At 36.4% G+C, this 26,979-nt stretch overlaps 2 protein-coding genes across 3 annotated transcripts; one reads left to right on the top strand and one right to left on the bottom strand.

Annotated features, from left to right (window-relative positions):
• Positions 1-3,680: 3,680 nt before the first annotated feature.
• Positions 3,681-5,590, bottom strand: LOC100776662 (60S ribosomal protein L30-like). Its single transcript, NM_001255815.3, has 5 exons — positions 5,491-5,590; positions 5,269-5,374; positions 5,047-5,148; positions 4,440-4,508; positions 3,681-4,343 (listed from the first exon to the last, which is right to left on the bottom strand). The coding sequence occupies exons 1-5, from the start codon at positions 5,509-5,511 to the stop codon at positions 4,303-4,305; spliced, it is 339 nt and encodes a 112-aa protein (NP_001242744.2). The 5' UTR covers positions 5,512-5,590; the 3' UTR covers positions 3,681-4,302.
• A 2,408-nt stretch (positions 5,591-7,998) lies between these two features.
• On the top strand, positions 7,999-15,060 carry LOC102665309 (uncharacterized). Of its 2 annotated transcripts, none has more exons than XM_006574438.4 (9): positions 7,999-8,884; positions 9,018-9,077; positions 9,179-10,186; positions 10,985-11,188; positions 11,305-11,508; positions 11,638-11,841; positions 11,973-12,176; positions 12,281-12,484; positions 12,665-15,060. In XM_006574438.4, the coding sequence occupies exons 2-9, from the start codon at positions 9,035-9,037 to the stop codon at positions 14,455-14,457; spliced, it is 3,864 nt and encodes a 1,287-aa protein (XP_006574501.1). In that variant the 5' UTR covers positions 7,999-8,884; positions 9,018-9,034; the 3' UTR covers positions 14,458-15,060. The 2 variants fall into 2 exon arrangements, with proteins under 2 accessions (XP_006574501.1, XP_014619484.1); XM_014763998.3 differs by having other exon boundaries at positions 8,000-8,884; positions 12,668-15,060.
• The last annotated feature ends 11,919 nt before the right edge of the window (positions 15,061-26,979 follow it).

The raw sequence follows: 26,979 nt of genomic DNA, 5'->3' as shown, positions 1-26,979 counted from the left end.
CTGAAAAAAACAATAATCACAGCACTAAAAGAATCAATCACCAGCCTACTAATTACTCACAGTCACAGCTAAGAAGCTCTTCCTAAATGATACCGTCGCCATAGCAATCTCTTCACACACACGCCCCTGCCACCAAATTAAGTCAAGGAAATTAGTTGACAAATACCCTGCATGTTTCAAAATAATATTATAACTGTTTTTATTTTTTTTTTCTTTTAAGAAAAAGTATATTTTGACTTTCATACGCTTATGTAACTTACATAATTTACGTTGTAATTTGTAGCTCATAATACTTTTTTTTAACCACCATAGTTGTTAGGATGTTTGATTTTCCAGTGGGACTCAAGCTATTCCACAATTTTTATGGCCTTGGTTAAAATTATATGGTTTAAGCATAACTTTTTTAACTAAACGAGCTTGAATAAAATTCTTAATTTCATTCATTTTTTTAAAAAATCTAATCAAGCCTCGGAGACTGGTATAGGTTAAATCATAGGTCCTGTCAAGTAATTTAACTTATTTTCACCCTTAGTTCCACTAAGATATGTGATGATTTTTTTAAAAAAGATTATTTATTTTTATCAATATTTAATTTTGTATATTTGATAAGTTAGATATTTATTTTTATATATTTCAAATTCATAGTAAATAAAAAAAAAATATTAAATTATATTTTAAATTTATAGTGAACAATTTTAATAATAATAATATAAGGTTATTTTTTACTATAAATATTTTTTTAAAATTGTTAAAATTCATTATATAAACAGAGATAGAAAGGTACATTGAAACGGATAAACGATTAAATAGATAAAGATAAAAAATAGCTTTAAATGGTTAAAATATTTTTTTTCTACTTGGGGAGAATAGTTTATGAAACACATATCAAAAAATAGAAAATGTTTATTTGAGAGACTAAAGAAGATTGAAACCTCACTTTTCAAATTATGTTTTTTTTTTTTTAATGGGAGCTATGTATTTTAATATGAGAATAAATTTATGTAATTTTTTATTCCTAGTAGGAAGGATTTTCTTTTTTGGACCTCCTGACATTATAAAATTATGAATGTCTGTTTCCTAGCCCAAGAGTCTTATTTTATGGCTACAACATTCAAATAATCGTAACGCTCATTTTCTTGTTGTATTTTTGTGTTCTAAATTTGTCTCTCTGCACCAGGAATTTACTGTTGAATGTGTGATCTCTCTGTAGGGGATCCAGCGCGCGAGCTGTTAAAAGATGCATGTCATGATCTGATCCTTATTTGCCTGCATAGTGCATGTTTGTGTAGCCGTTTCTAACGCAACTTGTATCATTCTGAGGCACAAAACGCAAAAGAAGCAAGTTTGTTACTTCTGCGTTTTACTCATTGGAAACAAACATGTTCGTATATGTAAATTAGGAGCACTTTTGATGATGCAATCAATGATTTTAAAATCAGCAAGGCTAAGAAGGATAATCAGGATATGAACATTTAGTAGTATACTTGTATTAAAGTTGATTTTGCTGTGCATCATTGGTCTTCATAGTTGGATATAAAAGTATACGTAGAGAACTTATCTTTCATTTTTATATTTTGCCTATGTAGCTGCTACACTGAAATAGTATTAGTTATCAGTTTTTGAATTTACTTTCAGAAACCAAACTTCATTCCTGAAAATTCAGTAGCATGTTATGTCAGAGAACACTTGCTGCATCTGATCCCCACATCCTTATATGGAGTAGCTTCAGATTTTCACATCCCTTACGATATATTTTGCTAAGTTTCACAACCTCATACACACAAAAGATCAAGTAGTAGATTCAAGATTATAGCGTGCTCCCGTAGTAATACAGAGAAAATCAAATAACATATAACTTGTGTACCTGATGCAAAGATCGAGTTATTGTTTTTTTTTTTATAGATGGGGATGAATGACTTGATCAATCACTAGAAAGAGCAAATTATATCCTCAGTTATGACTGATTCTGTTTAAGCTCCGTAGAAAAATAACCTATAGATACGAACAACTATGTCGAGGAGATTCTGAGATTATGTATAAACTCTTCTGGTAAGTCATTCATTCACAGTTCACACTATTCAAAGAAGAAAACATAATTGTCTGTAAAATTCGCTGGAAGTTTCTGCCACTCGAAAAACTCTTTTTAGGTCTTGCTTTATTGGATGGTAGGAAAAAAGATAGCAAACTACAAACTAGAGAGTGGAGTGGTAGGAGGTTGGGTAATATACACAAGATTTAAGTCTTGTTGCCACCATTATATATTTGTACATCAAAGAAGAGAGTAAGTTATCGTTGTCAGACACAAGAATGTTGAGGATGACCATTTGGACAATCAAGCTAAGTACCCCTTTGCTACAGCTGCAACCCACCATCAAAGAAATGGGGTTAATAGCACAAACCAAGTCTCTAGAATGAGCAGTCTCTTAAACAGTCAAGTGTATCCTCCAACTAGTTAAACAACGGACAGAAAATGATGATGTAACTACAGTCCATGGCACCTTGTTTTGTACGTACAAATATAAATATTCCAATTAAGTATCATGTCATTCACGTATTCTTATAGATGTTGCAAACATAACTTAGTCAACCCCTAAATTGCTCAATTTAGTTACAAACTCGAGTGTTTGGATCTTTGTTCTCATTGCTATTGGCTTGGCTTATTTTTGCTTTGGGAGTTTCAAGTGGGTCAGCTTGTCAAGAAAATGGACAAGATCAATTGAGTTTCAGTTCTTCTGCAGTTTTGTAAACATGTTTAGGTTGATTGCCTCATTGCAGTTTGCAAATTGAAGTATTATAATCCATTCTAAGTGAAGTTTGAGCTTAATTGTACCTGTGTGTGTTGGCAAATGGCAATTTTGATTAGATTATTGCTGGTTATAGGAAGATTGCATTATTTGTTGCTGTTAGTTTTTCCTCTCACCTATCTGCTACAATTACATCAAGTCTAAGAGTGGTTGCTTGATGCTTCTAATTGGCCAGAGGTATCGATTTTGAGTTGATAGAGATCTTGTAGTTATTCGCTTATATGCTGCATTGCTGCTTAACAACAGTCAGTCATTCACTTAATTCTTTTCTTCTATTTCCAGAACAAAAGGATAATATAAATCAATGTATCTAGAAAGAAAAAAAATTGTACTTGTCATTGGTAGGTTTGGAAATTGAAATTGTGAAAAACATTAGAGCAGCTTCAGCAAAATGAAGCTGTTAGAGAAAAAAAAAAAACCGTTTGGTTATGAACCGTTGAACGTGACAAAACTTTATAATGTACATAAAACTAATTGTGTTAAGAGAACATAATTTAAGATGAAATATCTTTCTTTTTTCAGTTCTCATCCCTTGAGAAACTTTCATTCAGCCTGTTTTTCTTGTATCATAAACACAAATTTAATTTTCCTTTCATCTTCTAGCAAACCATCTATATACTTTCTTAGAAGGCTGGGTGCTTAAATCCATATTGAAGAAAAGGTATACGACATAATTTCATACCATTGTTGGATATTCTCCTTATATTTATATCTGAAGTAACGAGACTTGATCGTATGACTCGAGCAAATACCATTTTTTTTCTGACTGGGGAATACGACTTTCTTTTTGTTGCTATAGTCTTTAATGCATAAATAACTCTAGTGATTATTACCAACTAGTGATTAATGATTACGTCGTTCTTTAACAAGCTTTGAGGATTTAAAACTCGGGAGTCTTTCAATGATTCACCACTTCAAAAACTACATCTGATTTTGCTAGCTGAACCTTACAACCCAAAATGAGAACTACCACTCAAATGACTTGATGCCAAATTTGCAGACACCACTACGAAACTATAATACTAAGTTGAACAAAGTTTTATTTTCAAAAAAATAGAAAGGGAATCTCCTTCAAGGTATGACTTTTCGATTTTTCCATTTGCATCAAGATACATGGATGACAGTCTTGTTTCAAATTCATGGACATGCCTAGAAGCTTTCCAGAATATAAAAAATTTCCACCCATTTAAAGCTCTTAGTTATGGGGTTTACCATGCAAATTCAATGTCAACAACTATTTGCGAGCGAAAGTGGATAACACGGGCTTGCTGTTAACAGCAAGCGTGTGATCAAACTATAATTATATCATCTCTATAGAAATTGGCATAATGAAACATCATGAAAAAATTTGCAAGGTCAAAAACACTTGATGCTCAGCTAGAATACCCAAAAACCATGCACCTTACACCAAAGTCTAGAACTTAATCAGATATTCTTTCAACAATGTCTGGAATCAACTAAAAATAGAAAATATCAAGCAAGGAACTTCAATACTACTTTACTGGTCGCCAGGCAGTGTCTTGATGATATCAGAATCACCTGAAAACAGACAATAGAGAAAAAAAAAGGCATTAGAAAAACAAATGCAAAACAACTAGTTTCTAATATTGAAATAGGAAAGGAGGCATCAGATACCAGGATCAATAATGCTAAGGCAGCACACTCTGTAATATTTTCCACATGCAGTGCCCAAATCCACATTGTCTATAAACAACAAATATTTTGTTAATGAGACAGAATTATTCCAAAACATTGAAAACTGTCAAATGACAATTTCTACAAGTTGTCAAATGACAATTTCTACAAGATATCATATAGCCCACAACAATTATCATCAATAAGTTAAAATACAATCCATTTGTTAGTGCAATAATTTATACAAGTTCAGCAACCAATATTGCATGTGTAACCATCAAAATACTAATAGCTATAAACTTGCATCAGCTACAATAAAATATAAATGCAGATCATATAAATTCGTCAACAAAGGAAATTAATCACCAAATGCTTAAAATCCAAGTTCAAGTAAACCAGTTTACAGGTTTTAATCCAGGACATTCAAGTCATATGACTGACTCAAGCATTATGTTGCTTTCTCTGAAACCGAGTTAAATGCATGCGGGGCAGATTACAAAAACTATAAAATAAATCAGAAACTGAAGATTTTTCCACATATCATATAATTCATATTAACATTAAAAAAGAATAAGAATGAAAGAAAAGCATAAGATTAAGAACTTACTCCCATTGTAATGATGAACTCCAACCTTTGCCAACATAGCATAGTATTCAATCTCTGACTTTCTCAAAGGGGGGCAGTTGTTAGCAATGATAATCAATTTTCCTGCAACGAAACAATAATATTTTTTTTATATCCGCATTAATTAAAAACAAAATTACAACATTCATAGAGATTAGTAATAAATTGAATTCAGAAACAACATAAAACAAAATCAACCGATACCTTTGGAGTTCCTAAGAGATTTGAGAACGGTCTTGTAACCGAGGGTGAATTTGCCACTCTTCATGACAAGAGCGAGCCTGTTGTTGATGCTCTCATGGGTCTTCTTCTGCATTTTTTAAATAAAAAAAAACATTCAAATTGAAAACCCTAAATCTGAAAGCAATTGGAACCATGAACACAGAACAACAACAACAATGCTAGTTAGCAGCAGAGAGGGCTTACAGTTTTCTTAGCGGCAACCATGTTGCGAAACAAAAGGAGAAACCCTAAGATGGCGCGAGTGAGATGAGTGTCTAGTCACGGCGTCTGCGTCTGCCACTACACATTAGGGTTTGCTTTTCTATACTTATTTTCTCTCTCATTGGGCTGGGCTTCAGGAATATGTTAACAAGGCCCAGCTGTTATTCGTTGACACAAAAATTCACGTTCTTTTTGTTGCTAAGATTTTTTTTTTGAAGTAAAAAAGTAAGCTATCTATGATGGTTCTGTGTGTTCAAAATGGGTGTTGCTAGGTGCACCCAACATTTAAGATGAAATGACAAAAATAATCTTAATCCGTAAGTCTTTTAAGTTGATCCGTAAAAGACTTATGAATCTACTTGATTCGTAAGCCTTTTATAGATCAACTTGATCTATAGAAGTCTTACGGGTCAACTTGATTCATAAGTCTTTTACGGATCAACTTGATCTGTAAAAGTTTTACGGATTAAGTTGATCCGTATGCTTAATATCAACATACGGATCAACTTGATCCGTATCAACCTTACAGATCAACTTGATCCGTACGATTTACGGACCATCCTCACGCACATCTATCACAAATGTAAAAAAAAAATGCAGGGACAGTTTTGGTATTTTAAAAAAATGCTTGGTGTACCAACAATAATACTGGATGCACCTAGCAACACCCGTTCAAAATTTAGAGGGGGATAGAGAGTGTTTTTAGTGAAGAAACTATTTGCCAATTTTTTTTTTTATAAAAAAACAAATGTTCATGTCATTTAATAAATTCATGTCGACTGAAAATATATCTAAGCTCTTAGCAATTTAGCATACACTATGAATCATATTTTGTTTAATTTATTAAATAATAATGCACTTTGATTGCTATTTATTTTTCAAAGGCAAAAAGTAGTTGTTAAAAATTAACATAAATATGAAAAGATGAAAAGACATCAGAGAATGAAAATGAAAAGAGATGAGAAAATGAAATTATTGTCTGCTCATGATCACACGTGATAAATTGTGTTTGAGGAATGATATTTTTTATTATTTTGGTTTGTATGTATAAGAAATGAAAGTAGATAAACCAAATTACCCAGTTTTGAGCGGAAAAATATTATACCAGTGTACATTACTTTTATATATAAAATAAGATAAGAAGATAAGATTATAGTTTAAATATTTTTTTTTGTAGAAATCATTATTAAAGGCAAAATTTTCTACACAGGTATTTAATGCAATTACTATATACTTGATGCTTAAAACTCAAACTTGATATTGCTGGCCAAGCTGAAATTACTCTGGTGTTATTTGAATTAATACATAAATATGTTATTTGAAAATTTAAATAATTTAAATGATCCTACTTTTTACGCATTATAAAGATAAATATAGGATACATCAAATGAAGAAAAAAAGCTTAAAAATGAGAAAAATAGATATTTATTGGAATCGATAATTCACACTTATTTCATCTTTTAAATTGTTAAAATGTTTGAATTTTAATTTTCTGATAAATTCTTAATTTTTTTTTAGACATTACTCAACTTACAAATCTCATCGAAAATTTACAAAAGCTTACCAAACAAAAGCTAAAAGAAAAAAAAGAGATTATATATGTTTTTAAGACACAATATGATTAACACATCAAAATAAATTTGAAAAAAGAAATAATCTACCCCTCAGAAATTAGAGATTATATATTTTATTTTGAAAACAGAAAGAAAAGATAGATAAGATACTATGTAAGATGGGGGAACACCGTAACACTTTTAGAGGATACATTGCCATGCTGGTTATCATCAAGCCGTTCGGAGGAAGAGGCATTGGTAATTTGGATGTTCTGCAGTCTTATTGTTTTTTCCTTCATTTTTATTTGATTTGAAAAAAAAAAGTGAAGCTTCTTAACCTTTAATGTGCGTGTGTATTTGTTTTTTTTCTTCTTATTTTGATCAATTTCTTAGAAGAGTTTTTCAGAAAATATAATAATTATTTTTCCCAATAAGCAATTTCTCAATCAAGCACCGATTTTAACGAATTTATGATTTCTTTTGCAGGTGTCCACTTTCTCATCAATGGTTGATAATTTTTAAGTGTTAATTAATTTCTTGTTTTGTGATGTTATTATAAGATATTTTAAGAAAGTGTTGGTGCTATGCTGCTGAATGCTAATTTTTCTGCAGCTACGGAGCTTGTTACTAGGAATGATTGCTATGTATTTATCGTATACTAATTGACATGGAGAATTAGTTTTTTTTTTTTGCTTTAATCTTATCGCTCTTGTTTCTTTTAATTAATTTTATATCATTTCTTTAAATAATTAATTTGATTAAAGGATATTTTATTTTAGATAAAAGTTAGTTAAATAAGATGGCAATCAACACAAGCGATGTCATATATAAATATCACTCGTTTCACAAAAGCCATAAACTTTTCTTTATGTTCCTTTCCAAGAGAGGTCTGAGTTGTCAACTTCTTATCACATAGAAAAGTAGGAAGTACCGAAAAATAATGCACACAAAATGTGAGTCCAATGCTAAAAATTGTGGTACGTGTTTCCCAAGCCACCTTGCATACAAAGAATAAACTTTAAGTACCAAAAAAATTGAAGAAACAACAGACCCTACTTCTTAAGCCTAATCATGATCGTCGCACCATTCTCTTTAGAAATGTAAAAATATATAGACAATGGCTATGTGAGCCTCACTCTTGGCAATTGTTAAAGGACATGTCCCCAGTGCCTACCTGTCTGATATATGGTTCATTGGGTCCTTTTGTCCATGGTAGTCATTTCAGACAGTGCAACATAACCCTTAACTCATTACTTTAGAAAAGCAAAAACACTTGGAAAGTTTTCTAAAACACATGGAAAGCCGTTTGAGGCTGAATATGTATTCCCAAAAGCATAACAACAAGCAGCATAGGAGTAATGACTATTATTAAATTGTAACGCCCTCACTCTTCAAGTCTGTGTTTGAAAATTTCTATTAGGAGGGTTAAGCCAAATCATCATGGATTCCTCCATAACAATACTTTAAGAACATCTTTTAAAGCTTATTCATATGCATAGGCCAGTGATAGGGTAAGGCAACTTAATAATCATGGACTCACCGAAAGTGAACATTATTTGGTCACATTATCTTAGATTATGAAGCAATCATGGTCTAAGTTAGTAGAAGAAAAAGAGATGATGTATTATATATGTTCAACTACTTCAAGGATATGCTTATTAGGCAGACATATGACCCAAATTGAGGCATATGGAGTAAGTAATACGATGTTACTGGCTGTTTGAATCTAGTATAAACACTCTGGCAAAGTCACAGAAATCAACCTGTCCTCAAATGTCTAAAGCTAGGAGCATGTGAGCATCATCATCAGCATCACTATCATGGTATGGCATAGCATTGCTGTTCTTGGAGATTTTGAGCTTGAAGCCTTTCCATTGATATATCTTGTTCTATTATAAGCAAATCAATAGTGTGGGAATTATAGCATAATCTCTTTACATTGGTGTTATATTGCAGGATTTGGAAAGCTGAGCATGGGCAACGAAATGGGAAATAACAACACATCTGCTACCAAAGGTAAACGTTACTATTGGAATGCTGAAGAAAATTTAGTTAGGTAGAGTTCTACTTTTCCTACTTTTCCCTCCCTATTTTTAATTTCATTTGCAATTTTGCAGAGGAAGATAACATAAGTGAAGCCGAGAAAAAGACTTTCCGAGAAGATACCAGTGAAGTTGCAGATGGGATGTCACAAGATATTCATGAAGACAATGCCAAGGAAGAAATTCAGAATGTACCAACATCTAAAGCCAATGATGTAATGGAAAAAGCTTCAGAAGCTTCCAATGATATAACAAATGAACTTGGGAAAGGTACATGGCAAGAAGAGGGTCATGCTGAAGATCAAAAAGAGAAAACTCAAACAATTTCAACAGTTGAAGCCAAAGATGAAGACACTCAGGAGAAAGCTATAGGGATTGCTTCTAACCATACAGCAAGCATGCTTGAAAATGATTCAATGGAGGGAGATACCCATGCAAGTGATGTAAATATGGAAAATCAAATGCCTCCAACAGCTGAAGCTGAAGGTGTTCAGGAAAAAGCTGAAGGACTGGTTTCTGAAGATGCAACAACAGAACTTGGAAAAGTTTCACTGCAAGAATATAGTCATGAAGATTATGAGAAAGAAAAAATGCAAATGAATCCAACAGAAGAAGCCAAAGATGTTCAGGAGGAAGCCACAGGGCTAAATTCTAGCAGTACAGCAAGCATGCCTGAAAATGATTTGTTGGGAGAAGATTCTTGCAAAAGTGACATGAATATGGAAAATAAAATGCATCCAACTGCTGAAGTTGAAGATGTTCAAGAGAAAGCTACAGGAATGGCTTCTGACTATGCTACAAGTTCACTTGAAAATGATTTGTTGAAAGGAGATGCTCCTGAAGATGATGTTCATGCAGATCATCAAAAGCATCAAATAATTGAAAGCAAAGTCGATCATCAACAAATAGCAGCAAGGTCGGATTTCAATGATAAAACAAGTGAATTTGATGATAAACCTCAGGAAGATCAACAAGATGGGAATGTAGTAAATCCTGCTGCAAATGGAATATATGTTCAAGAAAAAACTATCATTGTAGCTTCTGATGCTCCGTTGAATTTTACAAATTCTTTTGAAGGTTCAGGTTAGTAATTTCTTTCAAAATGATGCATATCAAATAATTAACAGTAATTTCTCAGATCTCACATAGAGTAGAGATATGATCAAGGTAGTCTTCATAAGGCTTAAACAAGTCTCACTTTAGTAGCTGGTTTTGTAGGGTTTAGTTCCCTTAAATCCAAATTCTAAAATGGTATCAGAGTCTACCCTAATATGTTATTGAACGACTCTTATTTGTATATGCTCTAGATGTCTATTCCTAGGGATGAAGGGATTGTTATAAGCCCACTTTCATTTGTCCACACCCTACATATTCGGTCTTGGGTGTGAGAGGGTGTGTTGAGATCTCACATAGACTATGAGTAATGTAGTTCCCATAAGGATTCGGCATTCCTCACTTTAAAAACTAATTTTGTGAAGTTGAGTTAGACTCTAAGTCCAAATTCTAAGAGTAATTTATAAAAAAATTACTTAAAATTCTATTTCATAGGGAATGAAATAACTGGAGTCAGACAACCTGAAAAGTCTCCCAATGATAATCTATTGAAGCTCAAGGTGGAAACTCTGAGATCCTGTCAAGTTCTTCATTGGAAGGAACTCAAGAATATGAGAAGCAAGAAGAGACACGCTTGAGAGAACACCTGTCAGTAACATATAACAATCACCTTAATAATGAACCTTCAATCCAACAAGGTTAGGAAAATTCTGTTAATATTCTGATAGCCTTATCCACATTTACTTAATTAATGCCAGTTGAGTTAGGGCCATAAGCTCAAATTCTAGGAACATTTTATAAATAATTACTTATAATTCTGTTTTGTAGGGGATGAAACAACTGAAGTCAGCATACCTGAAAAATCTTCAAATGATGGATCAGTTGAAGCTGAAGGTGGAAACTTTGGGAGCTTGTCAAGTTGTTCATTGGAAGGAACTGAAGAATATGATAAGCAAGAAGAGACATGCTTGAGAGAACAACTGTTAGTAACATATAATAATCACGTAAATGATGAACCTTCAATCCAACAAGGTAAGGACAATTCTGTTAATATTCAGATAGCCTTAGACACATTTACTTGATTAATTCCCTAATCCCGAATTCTAAAAGTATTTTATAAAAAAATTACTTATAGTTCTGTTTCATAGGGGATGAAACAACTGAAGCCACACAACCTGAAAAGTCTCCAAATGATGGATCAGTTGAAGCTGAAGGTGGACACTCTGAGAGCTTGTCAAGTTCTTCATTGGAAGGCACTAAAGAATATGAGAAGCAAGAAGAGCCATGCTTTAGAGATCACCTGTTAGTAACATATAATATTCACCTTAATAATGAGCCTTCAATCCAACAAGGTTAGAACTATTCTGTTAATATTCAGATAGCCTTATCCACATGTACTTGATTAATGCCAGTTGATTTAGGCCTTAAGCCCAAATTCTATGATAATTTACATAAAAATTACTTTTGATTATGTTTTATAGGGGATGAAATAACTGAAGTCATACAACCTGAAAAGTCTCCAAATGATGGATCAGTTGAAGCTGAAGGTGGACACTCTGAGAGCTTGTCAAGTTCTTCATTGGAAGGCACTGAAGAATATGAGAAGCAAGAAGAGTCATGCTTTCGAGATCACCTGTTAGTAACATATAATAATCACCTTAATAATGAGCCTTCAATCCAACAAGGTTAGAACTATTCTGTTAATATTCAGATAGCCTTATCCACATGCACTTGATTATTGCTAGTTGATTTAGGCCTTAAGCCCAAATTCTATGATAATTTACATAAAAAATTACTTTTTGATTATGTTTTATAGGGGACGAAATAAATGAAGTCATACAACCTGAAAAGTCCCCAAATGATGGATCAGTTGAAGCTGAAGGTGGACACTCTGCGAGCTTGCCAAGTTCTTCATTGGAAGGCACTGAAGAATATGAGAAGCAAGAAGAGTCATGCTTTAGAGATCACCTGTTACAAACATATGATAATCACCTTAATAATGAGCCTTCAATCCAACAAGGTTAGAACTATTCTGTTAATATCCAGGTAGCCTTATCCACATGTACTTGATTAATGCCAGTTGAGTTAGGCCCTAAGCCCAAATTCCATAATTCTGTTTGATAGGGAATGAAACAACTGAAGTCAGACAACCTGAAAAGTCTCCAAATGATGGATTAGTTGAAGTTGAAGGTGGAAACTCCGAGAGCTTGTCAAGTTCTTCATTGGAAGGCACTGAAGAATATGAGAAGCAAGAAGAGACATGTTTCAGAGAACACCTTTTAGTAACATATAATCATCACTTTAATAATGAGGCTTCAATCCAACAAGGTTAGGACAATTCTGTTAATATTTTGGTAGCCTTATCCACTGTTAATTGATTAATGCCAGATTAGATCCACTTGTTGAAACGTTATTTGATTTTTATTTTAAAAATTAAGATTCTAAATTATCAGATTGTCAACACAATGGAAATTTAAGACTTATTCATTGTCTTGTTTTGAATTCTAGCAGATGAAGAGGAAACAACGGTTTTAACAGTAAATCCTGTGAATGTGTCAAATAATATAGAGATTCAAGAATCATTAAGTGGACATTCTGATCATGAGGAGCCAGATAAATTTATCTCTGAAAAATCATTTCAAGGCACAAAATCGCATCTAGAAGTTAATTTTCTAGATACTAATTCTCATTCTGAGCTGATTAAGGATGATGGTTTAGAAAAAGAGATGGAATCCCATAAAAAACTGTGTGCTGACAAGTCAGATGGTAAGGATAGAAATGAGTTTGGGAGCAGTGTGATAGATACTTGTGGAACACCACCAAGTATTGACAACACCAATGGTAATTCATTGACCAAGGTAAATTGTACCACCGAGGATTCCCTAACCTCACTTCTTGACTCTTCCATTGTGGATAATCCACTTAAGTTTGACCATGAGGAAAATTACGAGGTGCTTTATGGAGAAAGTATATTGAGCAAAAGTGGATCAACAATGGAGAATTCACATGATTACAAGCCAGATCAATGCATGAAAGACTCATTGAAAGAATACAAGTCTGGCATGGTGTATACATGTGATATGGCAATAGGGTCTAATGGAGATACCAATGGAGAAAGAAAAATGTTACCTGATTCTAATGCCTGCAAGCTTGCCACCAGTGATCAAGTTGAAGAACCTAAAGTCACTGAGAATGGAGTACCATTTGATGTTGATGCTTATGTTAACAACTACAACAAGGCTTCAGAGGAAAGTGGCACTGTTTCAGACCAAAAACATTTTGTGGTTCCTGAAGCCAAAAGGGTTTCTCTTATTGCAGGGTTAACTGTTGTTGATTGCAGGCATGAGGAAGGGGAGAGTTACAAGAATAAAATTGAAGAATCAGAAGCTTCACGTGTCATGGTAAATACTTTTGATGGGACACAAATGTCAGAACAATGCAATTCTGATCTGGTAACTATAAATCAGGAAGAATCTTTTCCCTTGCAATATAATTCCTCTTTGTTGCATATCTGTGATGACAATCAGGACAACGTAAAGCAAGACCAAAGTTTTACTGCTACCAGCATGCCAAACTCAGATTGGAAGCTAGCAAATGAGACCAAAAACTTTGCCATTGACAACCATGTTTCTTCTAAGTTAACAGTTCCATCTGTGGACTTGGTTGATGATGAAGCATTTGAGAAACGAGAAGAACATCTACAACATGTAAAAGCAGCTTCATCTGCAGGGGCAGAATTAACAACTTCAACAGCTACCATGTCCATTGAACCATCTTCAATCTATTCTATATTTGCAAATGGTGGTTATGAAACAAGGGACAGTGTAACAAGGCTCAGTACTGAATCAAACCCCGACAATTCCATCTCTTGTCAGATGCAAAAGTCACCAAGCTTCAATCTCAACCTCAGAAAGGAAGCAAGGGCAGAAGAATCAGATAAGATTCCATTGCTTCATCAGGATATGTCTGCAGATAAAAGCTTGTCAAAAAAGACTAGTCAAAATCTCATCAAGTCAGTGCCTCATGATGACTATGAGCAATGCATGTTACATATTGAAGAAATGCCAGTGCAAGAAAAAATAGTTACTATGGAAAGAAGTTACTCTAGGAAATCTAAAGCTCCATTCATTGGACTCTTGAAAGAAGAGGAAGAAGCTCATCTTCTAAACATGCCACAGATACAACATAACCATGTTGGCACAAAGAATGCAGTGTCATCTACTTCACATAAAAGAAAAGAGAAGCGAAAGCCTCGGTCTTCCTTCTTCAGCAGCTGCATATGTTGTGCAACTGTGCCTTGAGAATTACACTTACCAATTACCATTCTATTTTACTTTTCTCCTTTGTGTTGTGAGTTTCTAATTTATCAAGGTTTTAAAAAACTGTCCACAATCGCAATTGTGGCCACAACATCAAGGTTTTGGAGATTCCGTGACTACAATTGCAGCCACATCAGCCACATTTGTCTGCAACTTCCCCGACATCAAGGATTGCAACGAAATCGCGACTATGACTGCAATTCAAAACCTTGTAATTTGTTTTTCTGAAAGTGCAGTTTTGATCTATTGGCAATTTGCATCATGGTTAGTTCAATCAACTGTGAGTGCACTGCAGCAGCTATGATCATTCGTTTCCATGGTTATTTTCTGATGCAAGTTCAAGATGAAGTGATTCCTTGTCAAATTTTACTTTGTTTGAGAGATTTCACAAAAGAAGAGAGAGCAACTTTTCTGCCTTTGATTGTATGTTGTAACATTTTTTGTTTGTTTTCACAATGACTTTGGATATTTATACTTATTAAACCTCATTGTTGAGATTCATTTTTGTCTCTGTGCAACAAGAATAGGTCAACTTTTTTTGGGTTTAGCATACTATGGGTGCTAAGTATCCAAACTCATTATTAATCTTTATTAGGAAAGATTCATTTTTGTCTCTGCAACAAGAATAGGTAAACTTTTTTTGGGTTTAACATACTATGGGTAGTATCCAAACTGATTATTAATCTTTATTAGGAACCTAATTGATCATTGATCAAGTTTAATAGAATTTTCTCTTTCAGTCATATTTTCTCTTTCTATAAAACTCAAATTTAAAATCTTATTTAAAAAATCACATAAATTTCATTCAATTTACTTGTTGGTCAAGAATAATTCAATTTAAATAGCTTTAGAGAATAACATGTTTTTTGTTTTTTTTAAAAACTTCATATGTTGAGTACGCTCAAATAAAATACTGTATGTCTCGTAAAGACGTGTGGCTGAAGAAAAACGAGTGCCTGCAGATGCATGTCAGGCTTTTACTTTCTCTCTACCTACTTCACATAAATAGTTATAGTAAAGCCCATGATTTTCTTGCACTTTGCTAAAATTTTGCGTTCTTGGACTTTGCCTCAATAAATTCAATATTAGTGTTGGTGTTCTATCTCTAGTGTTGGTGTACTTCCCAATTCATAGAGTTCCTGGTATAATTGGTGGAAGGACTCAAATTCAAGTGTATGAATATGGAATGGATATGGTATGGTCCTAGAGATTTTTACCAGTCATCTTGGCACGCCCATCATCATCATAACCTCCAGTACCACTTCTAGTTATTTGGAGAGAATTTTGAACAGCCATTTTTATCCAAGAATCCAACTCAATTGTTGTTCATGGAGTTTGCTGTAATTATATCCCCCTACAGCTAACTACGACCAAAGGAACTATATATGGCACCTACTTGAATTCAAGATTATGTTTGCTTGGTAACTACACAATTTTGGTCTGCATGTAACATGCTTATGAAATTAGAAAGGGAGATATCATTTTATATGAATTTTTCAAAATTGATAAAGGACTCTTCTTTGATGTCTAGGACTGCTTTCCTAAAGTTAACTAATTGACTAGCAGCATAGAAGAAGTTGCAGGAAATAGTGTGAATAAATCTAAACTATGCTTATAAACATGCGTGTCTCTGCCAAACCCAAGTTAAAATAGGTAGTATTCTTAAAACTTTTGGAAGCCAAGTCCTTGATAACTAAGGTGTGTACATAAAGCATATAATTAATTAATTAGTACGTACCATTGTGAGGCAACATTGACAAGGAGAAGGACCTTTCCTTTGTAATTCTAAATAAATAAATAAAATTATTAAACAACTTTTAGCTTGAAAGAAGATTTAAAACTAAAAGAACTAATAAATAAATAAAATTAAAATAAATATTATATTTTATCATTTTTTCCCTTATTGAAGAAGAAAAAAAGTTAATGGAAGTAAAAATATCTTATTATAATAATAATAATTAAATATAGTTAAAATAAATATTATATATTTTGTTGTTTTGTAGTCCCTTAATAGTTAATGAAGAAGAACGGGAAAGGTAATAAATGGCAATAATACAAGCCTACAACTCATTTAGTGAATATTAATTCACTTTTTAATTATCTACAAAAATGGGGTTCATAGAACTACAAAGCCTAGTTCCAAAGAATGGAAATAGCTTGAAAAATTCCTTTTAATATCAAATTGGAATCACAACATAATTAATAGTGGTTTTTGAACACATATAGTATATAGTATACTAGTCTTGCCAAATATATTTCTCTATTATGTAGGGGTATACACATTGCACTTTGTTTTTTAACCTTTGCGCACATTTCAAGTTATATGGCAGTGGACGATTGACCAAATCGAAATGATGGCCGCAACCTGACCTATGTTGAAAGTTGAAACGCCTCACTAATATTTACCCCAATGTCTCACAGCACAGATTCCCGTATGCTATGGACTAGACTTTGCAATCTGCTCTGAACACAGTTTGCTCATAAATAAATAATTATGCATTAAGGACGAGTCATAAGTGCATTACCAAGAATAATGAGCTTTGAATTTCATTAATATTAACCCCAACAAACCAATTGCAAATGTATATACTCTATAGTAGTATAGTTATGTAAATATGTGCATTTTTGGTTTGCAGTGTAAAATGTTGTGGTACACGTTCAAATATAAATTTCACCGATAAAAATAAAATAAGCATAAAAGTAAGGGATGGAAAAATGACTTTGCATCAAATGTAATTTTACAATGAATTTCCAAACATGCTCTATATTGTTTTTAGAGTAAACCACGGTTGTGCTAGCTAAGTAACCAAGTTTGCCCTGGTGTGGAAGTTTTGTGTCCTTCACAATTCATAGTTTACTTTTTTCTGGTCCCGGGTATTAATGCTGCCTTTGAGATTCTTGTAGTCTACCCTCTGTTACACCAAAAACTTTGGGGGAAAAGCTAAGGACCTATGACAAATAGGGAATGATATTGATAGCATTATGCAGAATAAGGAACCCAGTATCAACAATAACAGCATTAACAGGCCCAAACGAGTAACCCACAGACCCACATACCTCGAGGACTTCGTGTGAAGCATTGACGCCATTCTAGAAGATGCTCCTTAGTTCTATTTCCGCACGTGTTCATTCTGCTGTTAAAATTCACAATTCTGTTATAACAAACTCGAGCAAAATATCTTGTAGGCAAAAGCTATTATATAAGCATTAATAAATAAATGAAGGAGGAGAGAAGAGTATTCCAGTAAGAATAGTTTACTTAGCTTTCGAATTAGCTTTCATTCTATTTCCCCTTCCCAGAAACGTATCAAACTGGTCCGACCTGCCCCTCGACCCCATGCCCGACCACCATACCCGACTCACTACCACGGACAAGCTCGAAGAAGCTATCCATCGCCTCTCGGAAAACCACACCTCCCTCTCCCAGGGCCACCAATCTCTCAATTCCAAGATAGATAGTATTCACTCATCCCTCACTTCCCAAATCGAATCCCTCTTTGATCGCCTTACTGCCATCACCCTGCAACCCAACAATACCCCTTCCCCCAACCCTACGGCCCACATTCCTCCTTCCCCTGCCTCTCGCTACCATCACCTCAAGCTCGATGTTCCCAGGTTCGACGACCATGACCCACTCGGCTGGATATTTAAAATATCTCAGTTCTTTGATTATCAAGGTATCCCGGAGCTCGAACGCCTCACCATCGCTTCTTTCTATATGGACGGCCCGGCCCTTTCTTGGTATCAGTGGATGCATCGGAATGGGTTCTTTTCCTCTTGGCCGGCGATGCTGCAAGCCTTGGAATCCCGTTTCGCCCCCTCCTTCTACGATGACCCCCAAGGGAACCTGTTCAAGCTTCAACAGACGGGCTCCGTCACAGATTACCTCACCGCCTTCGAACGCTTGGCTAACCGCACCATCGGTATCGCTCCATCCTCTTTGCTGAGTTGCTTTATTTCAGGATTGGTCCCGGAGCTCCGCCGGGAAGTCCAGGCATTGCGGCCCATCTCTCTCCCTCAAGCAATAGAACTTGCTCGGCTTCAGGAAGACAAGTTGCTCGACCGCCGCCGCGGTCCCCGGCCTCCGCCCCACCCACCTTCCCCGAACCCCATCTCGGCCTTTTCCCCGTCACCCCCTCCCGGTGCCCTCACCCCGAAAACACCTTCCCCTCCTTCCCTGCCATCCCCGAAGCTTCCGATTAAGCGCCTCTCCGCCGAAGAGCTCGCCGTTCGCCGCGACCAGGGGCTTTGTTACCATTGTGACGACAAATGGTCCCCCGGCCATCGGTGCAAGTCCCGTCTTCACCTGTTCATCGCGGACGAAGACATACTTTCCCCTGACCCTTTTCCCGAACCCGACCCTGATCCTACCCTCATCTCCCAGATCAGCCTAAACGCCATGGAAGGCTCCCCTACCCCACAAACGTTCCGTCTCTACGGCTCCATTGGCCATCATCGTGTCATCATCCTCGTGGATGGCGGAAGTTCACACAACTTCATCCAAACACGGCTTGCCCGCTTCCTCCACCTCCCCACCGCCTCCACTACCCCTCTCCGCGTCATGGTCGGCAACGGCCACACCCTTGACTGCGACACCGTCTCCCCTCAAATCACCCTCACCATAAAAACCCACCCGTTCACCTTGGACCTCCTTCACCTCCCCATCTGCGGCGCCGATATCGTCCTAGGGGTGCAGTGGCTTAAACTACTTGGCCCAGTCACCACAGACTTCGCAACCCTAACCATGTCCTTTACCTATTTGGGCCGCCCACTCACATTATTTGCTGATGTACCCCCCTCACCCTCTCCTGCCTCGGCCCATCAACTCAAACGCCTTGCCAACACCCATAGCATCTCGGCCCTCTTCCACATAACCCCCTTACCAGCCCACTCCCCTCCCCTTCCCTCAGACCAACACCCTCAACCCCTCCCTGAGCCCATAACCGCTGTCCTCACCCGTTATTCCTCCATTTTTTCCGAGCCCACCCAACTACCACCACCACGCACCATCCAACACCACATACCTCTCCTTCCTACTGCGTCCCCAGTCAATGTCCGCCCTTATCGCTACCCCCACTACCAAAAGGCAGAAATTGAATCCCAGATCACGGCCATGCTCAATTCCGGCCTCATCCAACCCAGCCAAAGTCCTTTTTCTTCCCCAATTTTACTTGTCAAAAAGAAGGATGGTTCCTGGCGCTGTTGTATTGATTACCGGGCGTTGAATTCCATTACAGTGAAGGACAAATTTCCCATGCCTACGGTGGACGAGCTTCTTGATGATCTCGGCAAAGCTTCTTGGTTCACGAAGCTTGATCTCCGACAGGGCTTTCATCAAATCCGCATGGCCACCTCCGACATACCGAAAACGGCGTTCCGCACACACCAGGGCCATTACGAATTTCGCGTTATGCCCTTCGGGCTCTGCAACGCGCCCTCAACCTTTCAATCGGCCATGAATGATACCCTCCGGCCCTATCTGAGGAAATTTGTCGCCGTATTTTTTGACGACATTCTCGTCTATAGCAGCGACCTCCCTTCCCATGTCTCTCATTTGGACACAGTCCTCTCGACCCTCACCACCCACCACTTCTACCTGAAGGAATCCAAATGTGTCTTCGCCCAATCCAAGCTCAACTACCTCGGCCACATTATTTCTTCCGCCGGCATCGCTCCCGACCCCGACAAAATTCAAGCAATGGTGGATTGGCCCACCCCCACGTCCACCACCAGCCTCCGTGGGTTCCTCGGCCTCACCGGCTTTTATAGAAAATTCATCAAAGGCTACGCACATATCGCTGCTCCCCTCACCACCCTCCTTCGCAAGGACCAGTTCATTTGGTCCCCTGCTGCCACCTCTGCTTTCCTCCAATTAAAGGCCCACATGACTTGTGCCCCGGTATTGGCCACCCCTGATTTTACGATTCCCTTCATCGTCGAGACCGACGCTTCCGCGGTTGCTATCGGAGCTATTCTGGTTCAACAGGATCACCCGATTGCTTACTATAGCAAAGTGCTATGTCCCCGACTGCAACGCGCCTCCGCTTATGTCAGGGAATTGCACGCGATTACCTCTGCGGTCCGCAAATGGAGACATTATCTCCTGGGAGCTTCCTTCACTATCCTTACAGACCATAAGAGTCTTAAGGAGCTCATGTCACAAGTCATACAGACGCCGGAGCAACAGACCTACTTGGTGAAGCTTTTGGGGTACGATTATACTATCCGTTATAAACCCGGCCACACTAATACCGTCGCCGACGCTCTCTCTCGTATCCCTACCGGCGAACTTCTCTCTCTCACGGTCCCTCACTGTGACTTCCTGAACACCCTCCGACAGGCATTGGCGGCTGATGATCATTATCGTGACTTACTCCAGGCTATCGGAACGAACCCCGAGGACCATCCTGCTCTCTCAGTCCGTAATGGGTTCATCTTCAAGGACGGTCGCATATGGATTCCCTTCCCTACTCCCCTCACCGCGACATTACTCGAGGAATTTCATACCTCTCCTCTCGGCGGCCACACCGGAGTTGCCAAAACACTCCATCGTCTCCGGCAGAGCTTCGATTGGCCAACCATTAAGTCTGATGTCCAACAATTTGTATCCCACTGCCTCGTCTGCCAACAAACGAAATATGAAACGAAGAAACCCTCCGGCCTGCTCCAACCTTTACCGATCCCGGCCCGAATATGGGAGGATATGTCTATTGACTTTATCGCTGGTCTCCCGCCGTCACAAGGGCATACAGTTATCATGGTGGTTGTTGACCGATATTCAAAGGGGGCTCACTTTGGAGCATTACCCACCCATCACACAGCTCACCAGGTTGCAGTCCACTTCCTCAACCTCGTTTGTAAACTCCACGGGTTCCCTCGGAGCCTTGTATCCGACAGAGACGCCTTATTCCTCAGCCACTTTTGGAAGGAACTTTTCCGTCTCAGTGGTACGCAATTGCGCATGACCACCGCATATCACCCTCAGTCCGACGGCCAGACTGAGGTCGTCAATCGAACCCTGGAACAGTATCTCAGAGCTTATGTCCACCACAAACCCAGTCAGTGGTATCGCTATTTGCACCTCGCAGAGTGGTCATACAATACCACAGTCCATTCCAGCACCGGTTTCACCCCATTCGAGGTCATTTACGGCCGTCCTCCCCCTACCACGCTTGATTACATTCCTGGTTCTTCTTCCATTGATGCAGTCGATACGCTTCTTTCGGACCGCACAGAGCTCCATGCCCTACTCCAACGACGCCTCCTTAAAGCCCAGGCTTCTATGAAGGCTAACGCTGATAAGCACCGCCGCGATACCCATTTCTCCGTTGGTGATTGGGTATACCTCCGCCTCCGTCCCTATCGACAGAAGTCGATGACCCCATCATACACCAAACTTGCTAAGCGTTTTTACGGCCCATACCAAATCATTGATCGCATAGGCCCCGTAGCTTACAAACTGGCACTTCCTGATACCTCCCGCATCCATAATGTTTTCCATGTCTCACTTTTGAAGCTCCATCAGGGCCCGTTACCTTCAACCGATACTCCTCTTCCCCCCCTGACCGTGGATCATCATCCTGTGGTCCGCCCTCTCACCATTTTGGATTGGAAGTGGGATACTTCCGTCGACCCCCCCTTGCGCTTGGTTCTGGTCCAATGGTCTGGTTTACCCCCTGAAGACACGTCTTGGGAAGCTTGGCCTGAGTTACAAACAGCCTACAACCTCGAGGACGAGGTTGTTTTTGGAGGCGTGGGTGTTGATAGCATTATGCAGAATAAGGAACCCAGTATCAACAATAACAGCATTAACAGGCCCAAACGAGTAACCCACAGACCCACATACCTCGAGGACTTCGTGTGAAGCATTGACGCCATTCTAGAAGATGCTCCTTAGTTCTATTTCCGCACGTGTTCATTCTGCTGTTAAAATTCACAATTCTGTTATAACAAACTCGAGCAAAATATCTTGTAGGCAAAAGCTATTATATAAGCATTAATAAATAAATGAAGGAGGAGAGAAGAGTATTCCAGTAAGAATAGTTTACTTAGCTTTCGAATTAGCTTTCATTCTATTTCCCCTTCCCAGAAACGTATCAGATATCTACCTAGGGAGCCTCCCAACTTTCTCTAAAACTCCCACAACACAAGCACACACACACACAGAGATCACACAAGCACATGCCAAAATAAAAAAACTTGCACTCAAAACTCAGAGCCTACGTGCACTCATACATTATTCTTCTGCCCCTCCTTGGCTTGCACTTGCACCATCCAATTCTTTTCATCAACCAAGAATGCATGTGGGGCCCAGAATTCTTGATCCAAAGGCTGGAATTTGATTTAGTACAAGGAAAAGCTTGTCTCCTACTGAAGTGAACATCAAATGAATAAAGGACTTGTTGCCTTTGTTACACAGTACTCCTTAAGGGTCAAAGTGCAAACTATTGTGAGCTTCATTTATATTTTTAAGTTAGGACGTTGGAAATAAGGTTCACTTTTTATATTGTATGAAATAAAAATAATAATTTGGCTGTGCTGAATTTTAGGAGGAGAATTTTGTAGTTTACTTTTGTTTTTTTAACGAAATTAAAGCATACAACACTCTAGTTGAGTTTCCTTCAATATAGCTACCTTTGTGTACTGGCATGATGGTGTTTCCTTCGAAATCAATTAGACTAAAATTTCCAACTCAACAATGTACGACTTTCTACATATATAGGTGTTTAAGGTAAAAGCTTAAAGAAAAAACCATCAGATCTAAAGAAGACTCGTTAGACATTTTACAACTTAAGGATGAACAACCTAAATAAAGAGCTTAAAGCACCAAACATCAGCATTAAAAGAACCTTAAAAGAAGCTTAAAAGGATGAACAACCTCTTTTGACCAACTGCTTTCTTCCAAGTAATGAGCCTAAAAGAAGCTTAAAAACACTAAGTAAGTAACTCACTAACCTGCTTTCTTCAAGAACTGGCAGTTCCAACTGGGAAGTTCGAGCCGGGACTTCGTCCATGTCAATGGAAGAAGAGGTTGAAAAGGCTAGGGCTTCAACAGTCGGTTCAATGCGAAATCAGAATTTTTTACGCGAAATCAGAAGTGTGTTGCTTGAACAGGACGAATAACGAATAGCTAGGGTTTCAACCTTGTAGATTAGGTGTTGTAAAAAACTTTTTTTTTAGTAGTGAAGCTAAAATTAACTAATTTCAGAATTCAATCTATCAAATGCAATATCAAACTATAACTCGTCCACACCATCTCAAACATAGCTATGATCCCACATAATAACAAATAGCTAGGACTTCGACCTTGTAGATTAGGTGTCGTAAAAAACCTTTTTTTTTAATAGTGAAGCCAAAATCAACTAATTTCAGAATTCAATCTATCAAATGCAATATCAAACTATAACTCGTCCACACCATCTCAAACATAGCTATGATCCCACATTCTAATCAAAGTTCTTACCATTGAAAACAACTTTGCCAGTACATATAGGAAAACTAATGATAAAGAAAGAAAAAAAGTAATAGTTACCAACTTGGTTTTGCAAACAAAATAACGAACATCACAAAACAGGTTCTGCTATGATTCATACTACTAGGGGACTAGCATTATCCTCCATTACAACCGATGAATCTCAAAATTGAAATCCCTGACATCCTTAATCAAAATTAAACTAGTAGAAGAATCCCAGTAACTTACCACCAACATTTTCCCTCCTAGCCTCTTCATGATATATGATGCCAGCAGGGTAGTCAATACAATATACCCAAAGATGTATAATCTTATCCATTTCTTATTCTTCTTCTCAATTGCGTTGTATTTTGAAATTCACTCTTAGTATAATTTATTTATGAACACTTAAGTAAAAGATGTACAATCTGAAATTTCTACTAAAAAAACACATATTGAAGCATAATTTTTTTAATAAAAAAAGGATTCGATTGACCGGTTTCAATCTCTTGTTGGATTGATCATGTGGTTGACTCAGATTGATTGGTAAGTTCTATAGTTGAATCAGTAAATCAATCTTGTTTAACCAATGAACCAATTTGATTGAACTAGTTAAACAAATATTAATTATTTTTAAAATATAAAATTTAATGAAAATGCAAAAAAAAAAATATGATACATCCAAAAATTGAACCAAAAGGATCTAAAAATTATTTTATGAATCAACCTATCACGAAATTATCATAATTAATTATTAAAATTATGACCGAATTACTTATATTTTATGTTGATATATATGTATCGATTTGTGTGATTATTAACTTACTAATTTAACGACTCATCAACCTAATGTCTCACTCACTTAGGTCAATGAGCAATCTTATTTTTATAACATTGTATCAAAGTATAGAGAATGTTGATGTATTTACTGCATGACTTGAGATTTTATAAATTATAAATTTATTTGATTAAAATATATTCATAATGTAAAAGTTGTTTGGACTGACAACCAATCATGATTTATCATGTAATTTTGTAATAATTACTTTAAAAAAAGCATATCTAAGATAATTTCCTATTAGTTTTATACAAAAAATATATAAAATTAAACTCTTATTTAAAAAGAAGACAATTTTCTTTTTGGATTAAACCTGCGAAACTGAAAAAGAAAGAGGCAGGGAGCAAAGCATAGAAGTTTCACCCGAGCAATAATGTATAGTTAAGCTAGGTTCCTAAGTATTGTGCTCTCTCCTCCTTAAACCATGCATCTTTTCCTAGATAATTCATATGTTCATTAGTGAAAACATTTAAGCAAGTATAAACCCGATCCACAAAATAAGGGTTTAAGAGATCAAAGCCACACGCTTATAGAAACTAATTAATGGAGTTCAATTGTCTGTCACATGTTTGCACTGCTTCTACTAGTCCAACATACTGTTCTTTATTCACTGACGGTAGGTGTCACTTAATGGTTGATATCTAAATTCATAAACTTAAACTTTTTATAAGAAAGCAGGGTTTACGTCATACTAAGGGTCCATATCCATATGCAACAAGGTGTCAGATTTGCAGTGGCCTCAGCTGTTAATGACACATGAGAACACTAAACATATTAACAATGTTCAGGTGTCACCGGCTTCATGCCCTCAAGACAGCTAATTGCAAGCTCTCTATAGTTCAACTGGGACTATATTTAACCACCTATTATGACTTGTACGCATTATTTTTTTGGGAGTGTGTAAACATAAAGTTAGTGTAACAACTAATATGAAGGGGACTTGTTTAGTTGTTTATGTCCTACACCATAAGGATGAGTCCACTGTTGTTATAAGTCAAGAAAATGACAAAAATCCTACCATAAAATTTCTGATGATAAATCACATGGTCCAACTCCAACCCAACCATTGATTTTTAGGTCAAAGTCTATGAGCATCAGCTGTAAGTGTTCCCATTCAAAAATAAAATGCCCCCTCTGAAATGTGAGATATGCTAAAAAACCCACAATGGATTTTCATAAATATAATGTATCATGCAATTATGCTATGCTTGGTAACTTTTTTTTAAATTAAACGTTCACTAGTTGTAGAGTTTTAAAAGTAAAATATTTTCTTTTTTATAATTTTTTTTAACTTAAAAGAGATGATAACTTGAGAAAGATCAAGGAAAGAGAGGGAGAAATGTGGAAGAGAGAAAGAAGGGAGTAGACAAGAGTGAGGAAGAGAAAGCCGGGGGGTGGGTGGGGGAGGGAGTTGAAAGCTACCTCTTTTACTAAGTTAAAAATAACTACTCCCTTTTTGCTTTTATAAAAGGAGTTTATTGTTATTATTATTATTATTATATTACATTGTCAATTATATCAATAGGAAATTATAATGAGTAAGACTTTAAAGTAATTATTATGAAAGTGAAAAGAGAAGCTAAACAATGCTATATTAATTTTAAATAAAAGATCTTAGTGAAAATTTATTTTCGTGCAAAGCGCAGTATAATAGTTAAAAGTGATAAGTTTTTTTAATTAAAGACAAATATATATTAACGTTAGTGGACACTAATGATATTGATTATGGAACCAATAACTTTTTTTTTTTATTGAAAATCATGTTAGTGGACACTAATGATATTTTTAATAAATATAGCGTTATGGGTAATATAAATTTTTACCCTCGGGATAGGAAGAATTTGTTTTTATCTTTTATGCATGTGAATAATTTCTAAACTTTGAATATAGTTTGAGAAAATTAATTTGTAAAGATTTTACATTAAAGATATATATAATATTTTTAACACCAAATTTCTCAAAATAAAAAGGTAGGAATAACAAATAAAAAATAATAAAAAGAATAAAATATACACAAAATTTATATTGATTCATCACAATCTTCGATTATATTCAATCTTTACACTTATAAGATTTTCACTAACACAAGCATCAATTGTCATATTCTTTCTTTCTTAAAATCTCCTCAAAATTCCTACACTTGGTATTCTCTAAGCCTATACGTAGGTTTCCTTGGGTATTCTATTGAACAGGCTCTCGAGGCCACGACAAAACT

This window comes from Glycine max, chromosome 2 (assembly GCF_000004515.6).
Source record: "Glycine max cultivar Williams 82 chromosome 2, Glycine_max_v4.0, whole genome shotgun sequence".
In the NCBI taxonomy this organism is placed as follows: Eukaryota; Viridiplantae; Streptophyta; class Magnoliopsida; order Fabales; family Fabaceae; genus Glycine; species Glycine max.
This window is presented reverse-complemented; position numbering and strand designations above follow the sequence as displayed.

Coding starts and splice junctions, on each gene's coding strand:
- LOC100776662 (NM_001255815.3), bottom strand. CDS start 5,511: ATGGTTGCCGCTAAGAAAACT. Junction 5,375..5,490: donor TGGTTGCCGCTAAGAAAACT/GTAAGCCCTCTC, acceptor TAAAAAATGCAG/AAGAAGACCCATGAGAGCAT. Junction 5,149..5,268: donor ATCTCTTAGGAACTCCAAAG/GTATCGGTTGAT, acceptor GTTTCGTTGCAG/GAAAATTGATTATCATTGCT.
- LOC102665309 (XM_006574438.4), top strand. CDS start 9,035: ATGGGCAACGAAATGGGAAATAACAACACATCTGCTACCAAAG. Junction 10,187..10,984: donor AAATTCTTTTGAAGGTTCAG/GTTAGTAATTTC, acceptor TCTGTTTTGTAG/GGGATGAAACAACTGAAGTC. Junction 11,509..11,637: donor TGAGCCTTCAATCCAACAAG/GTTAGAACTATT, acceptor TATGTTTTATAG/GGGATGAAATAACTGAAGTC.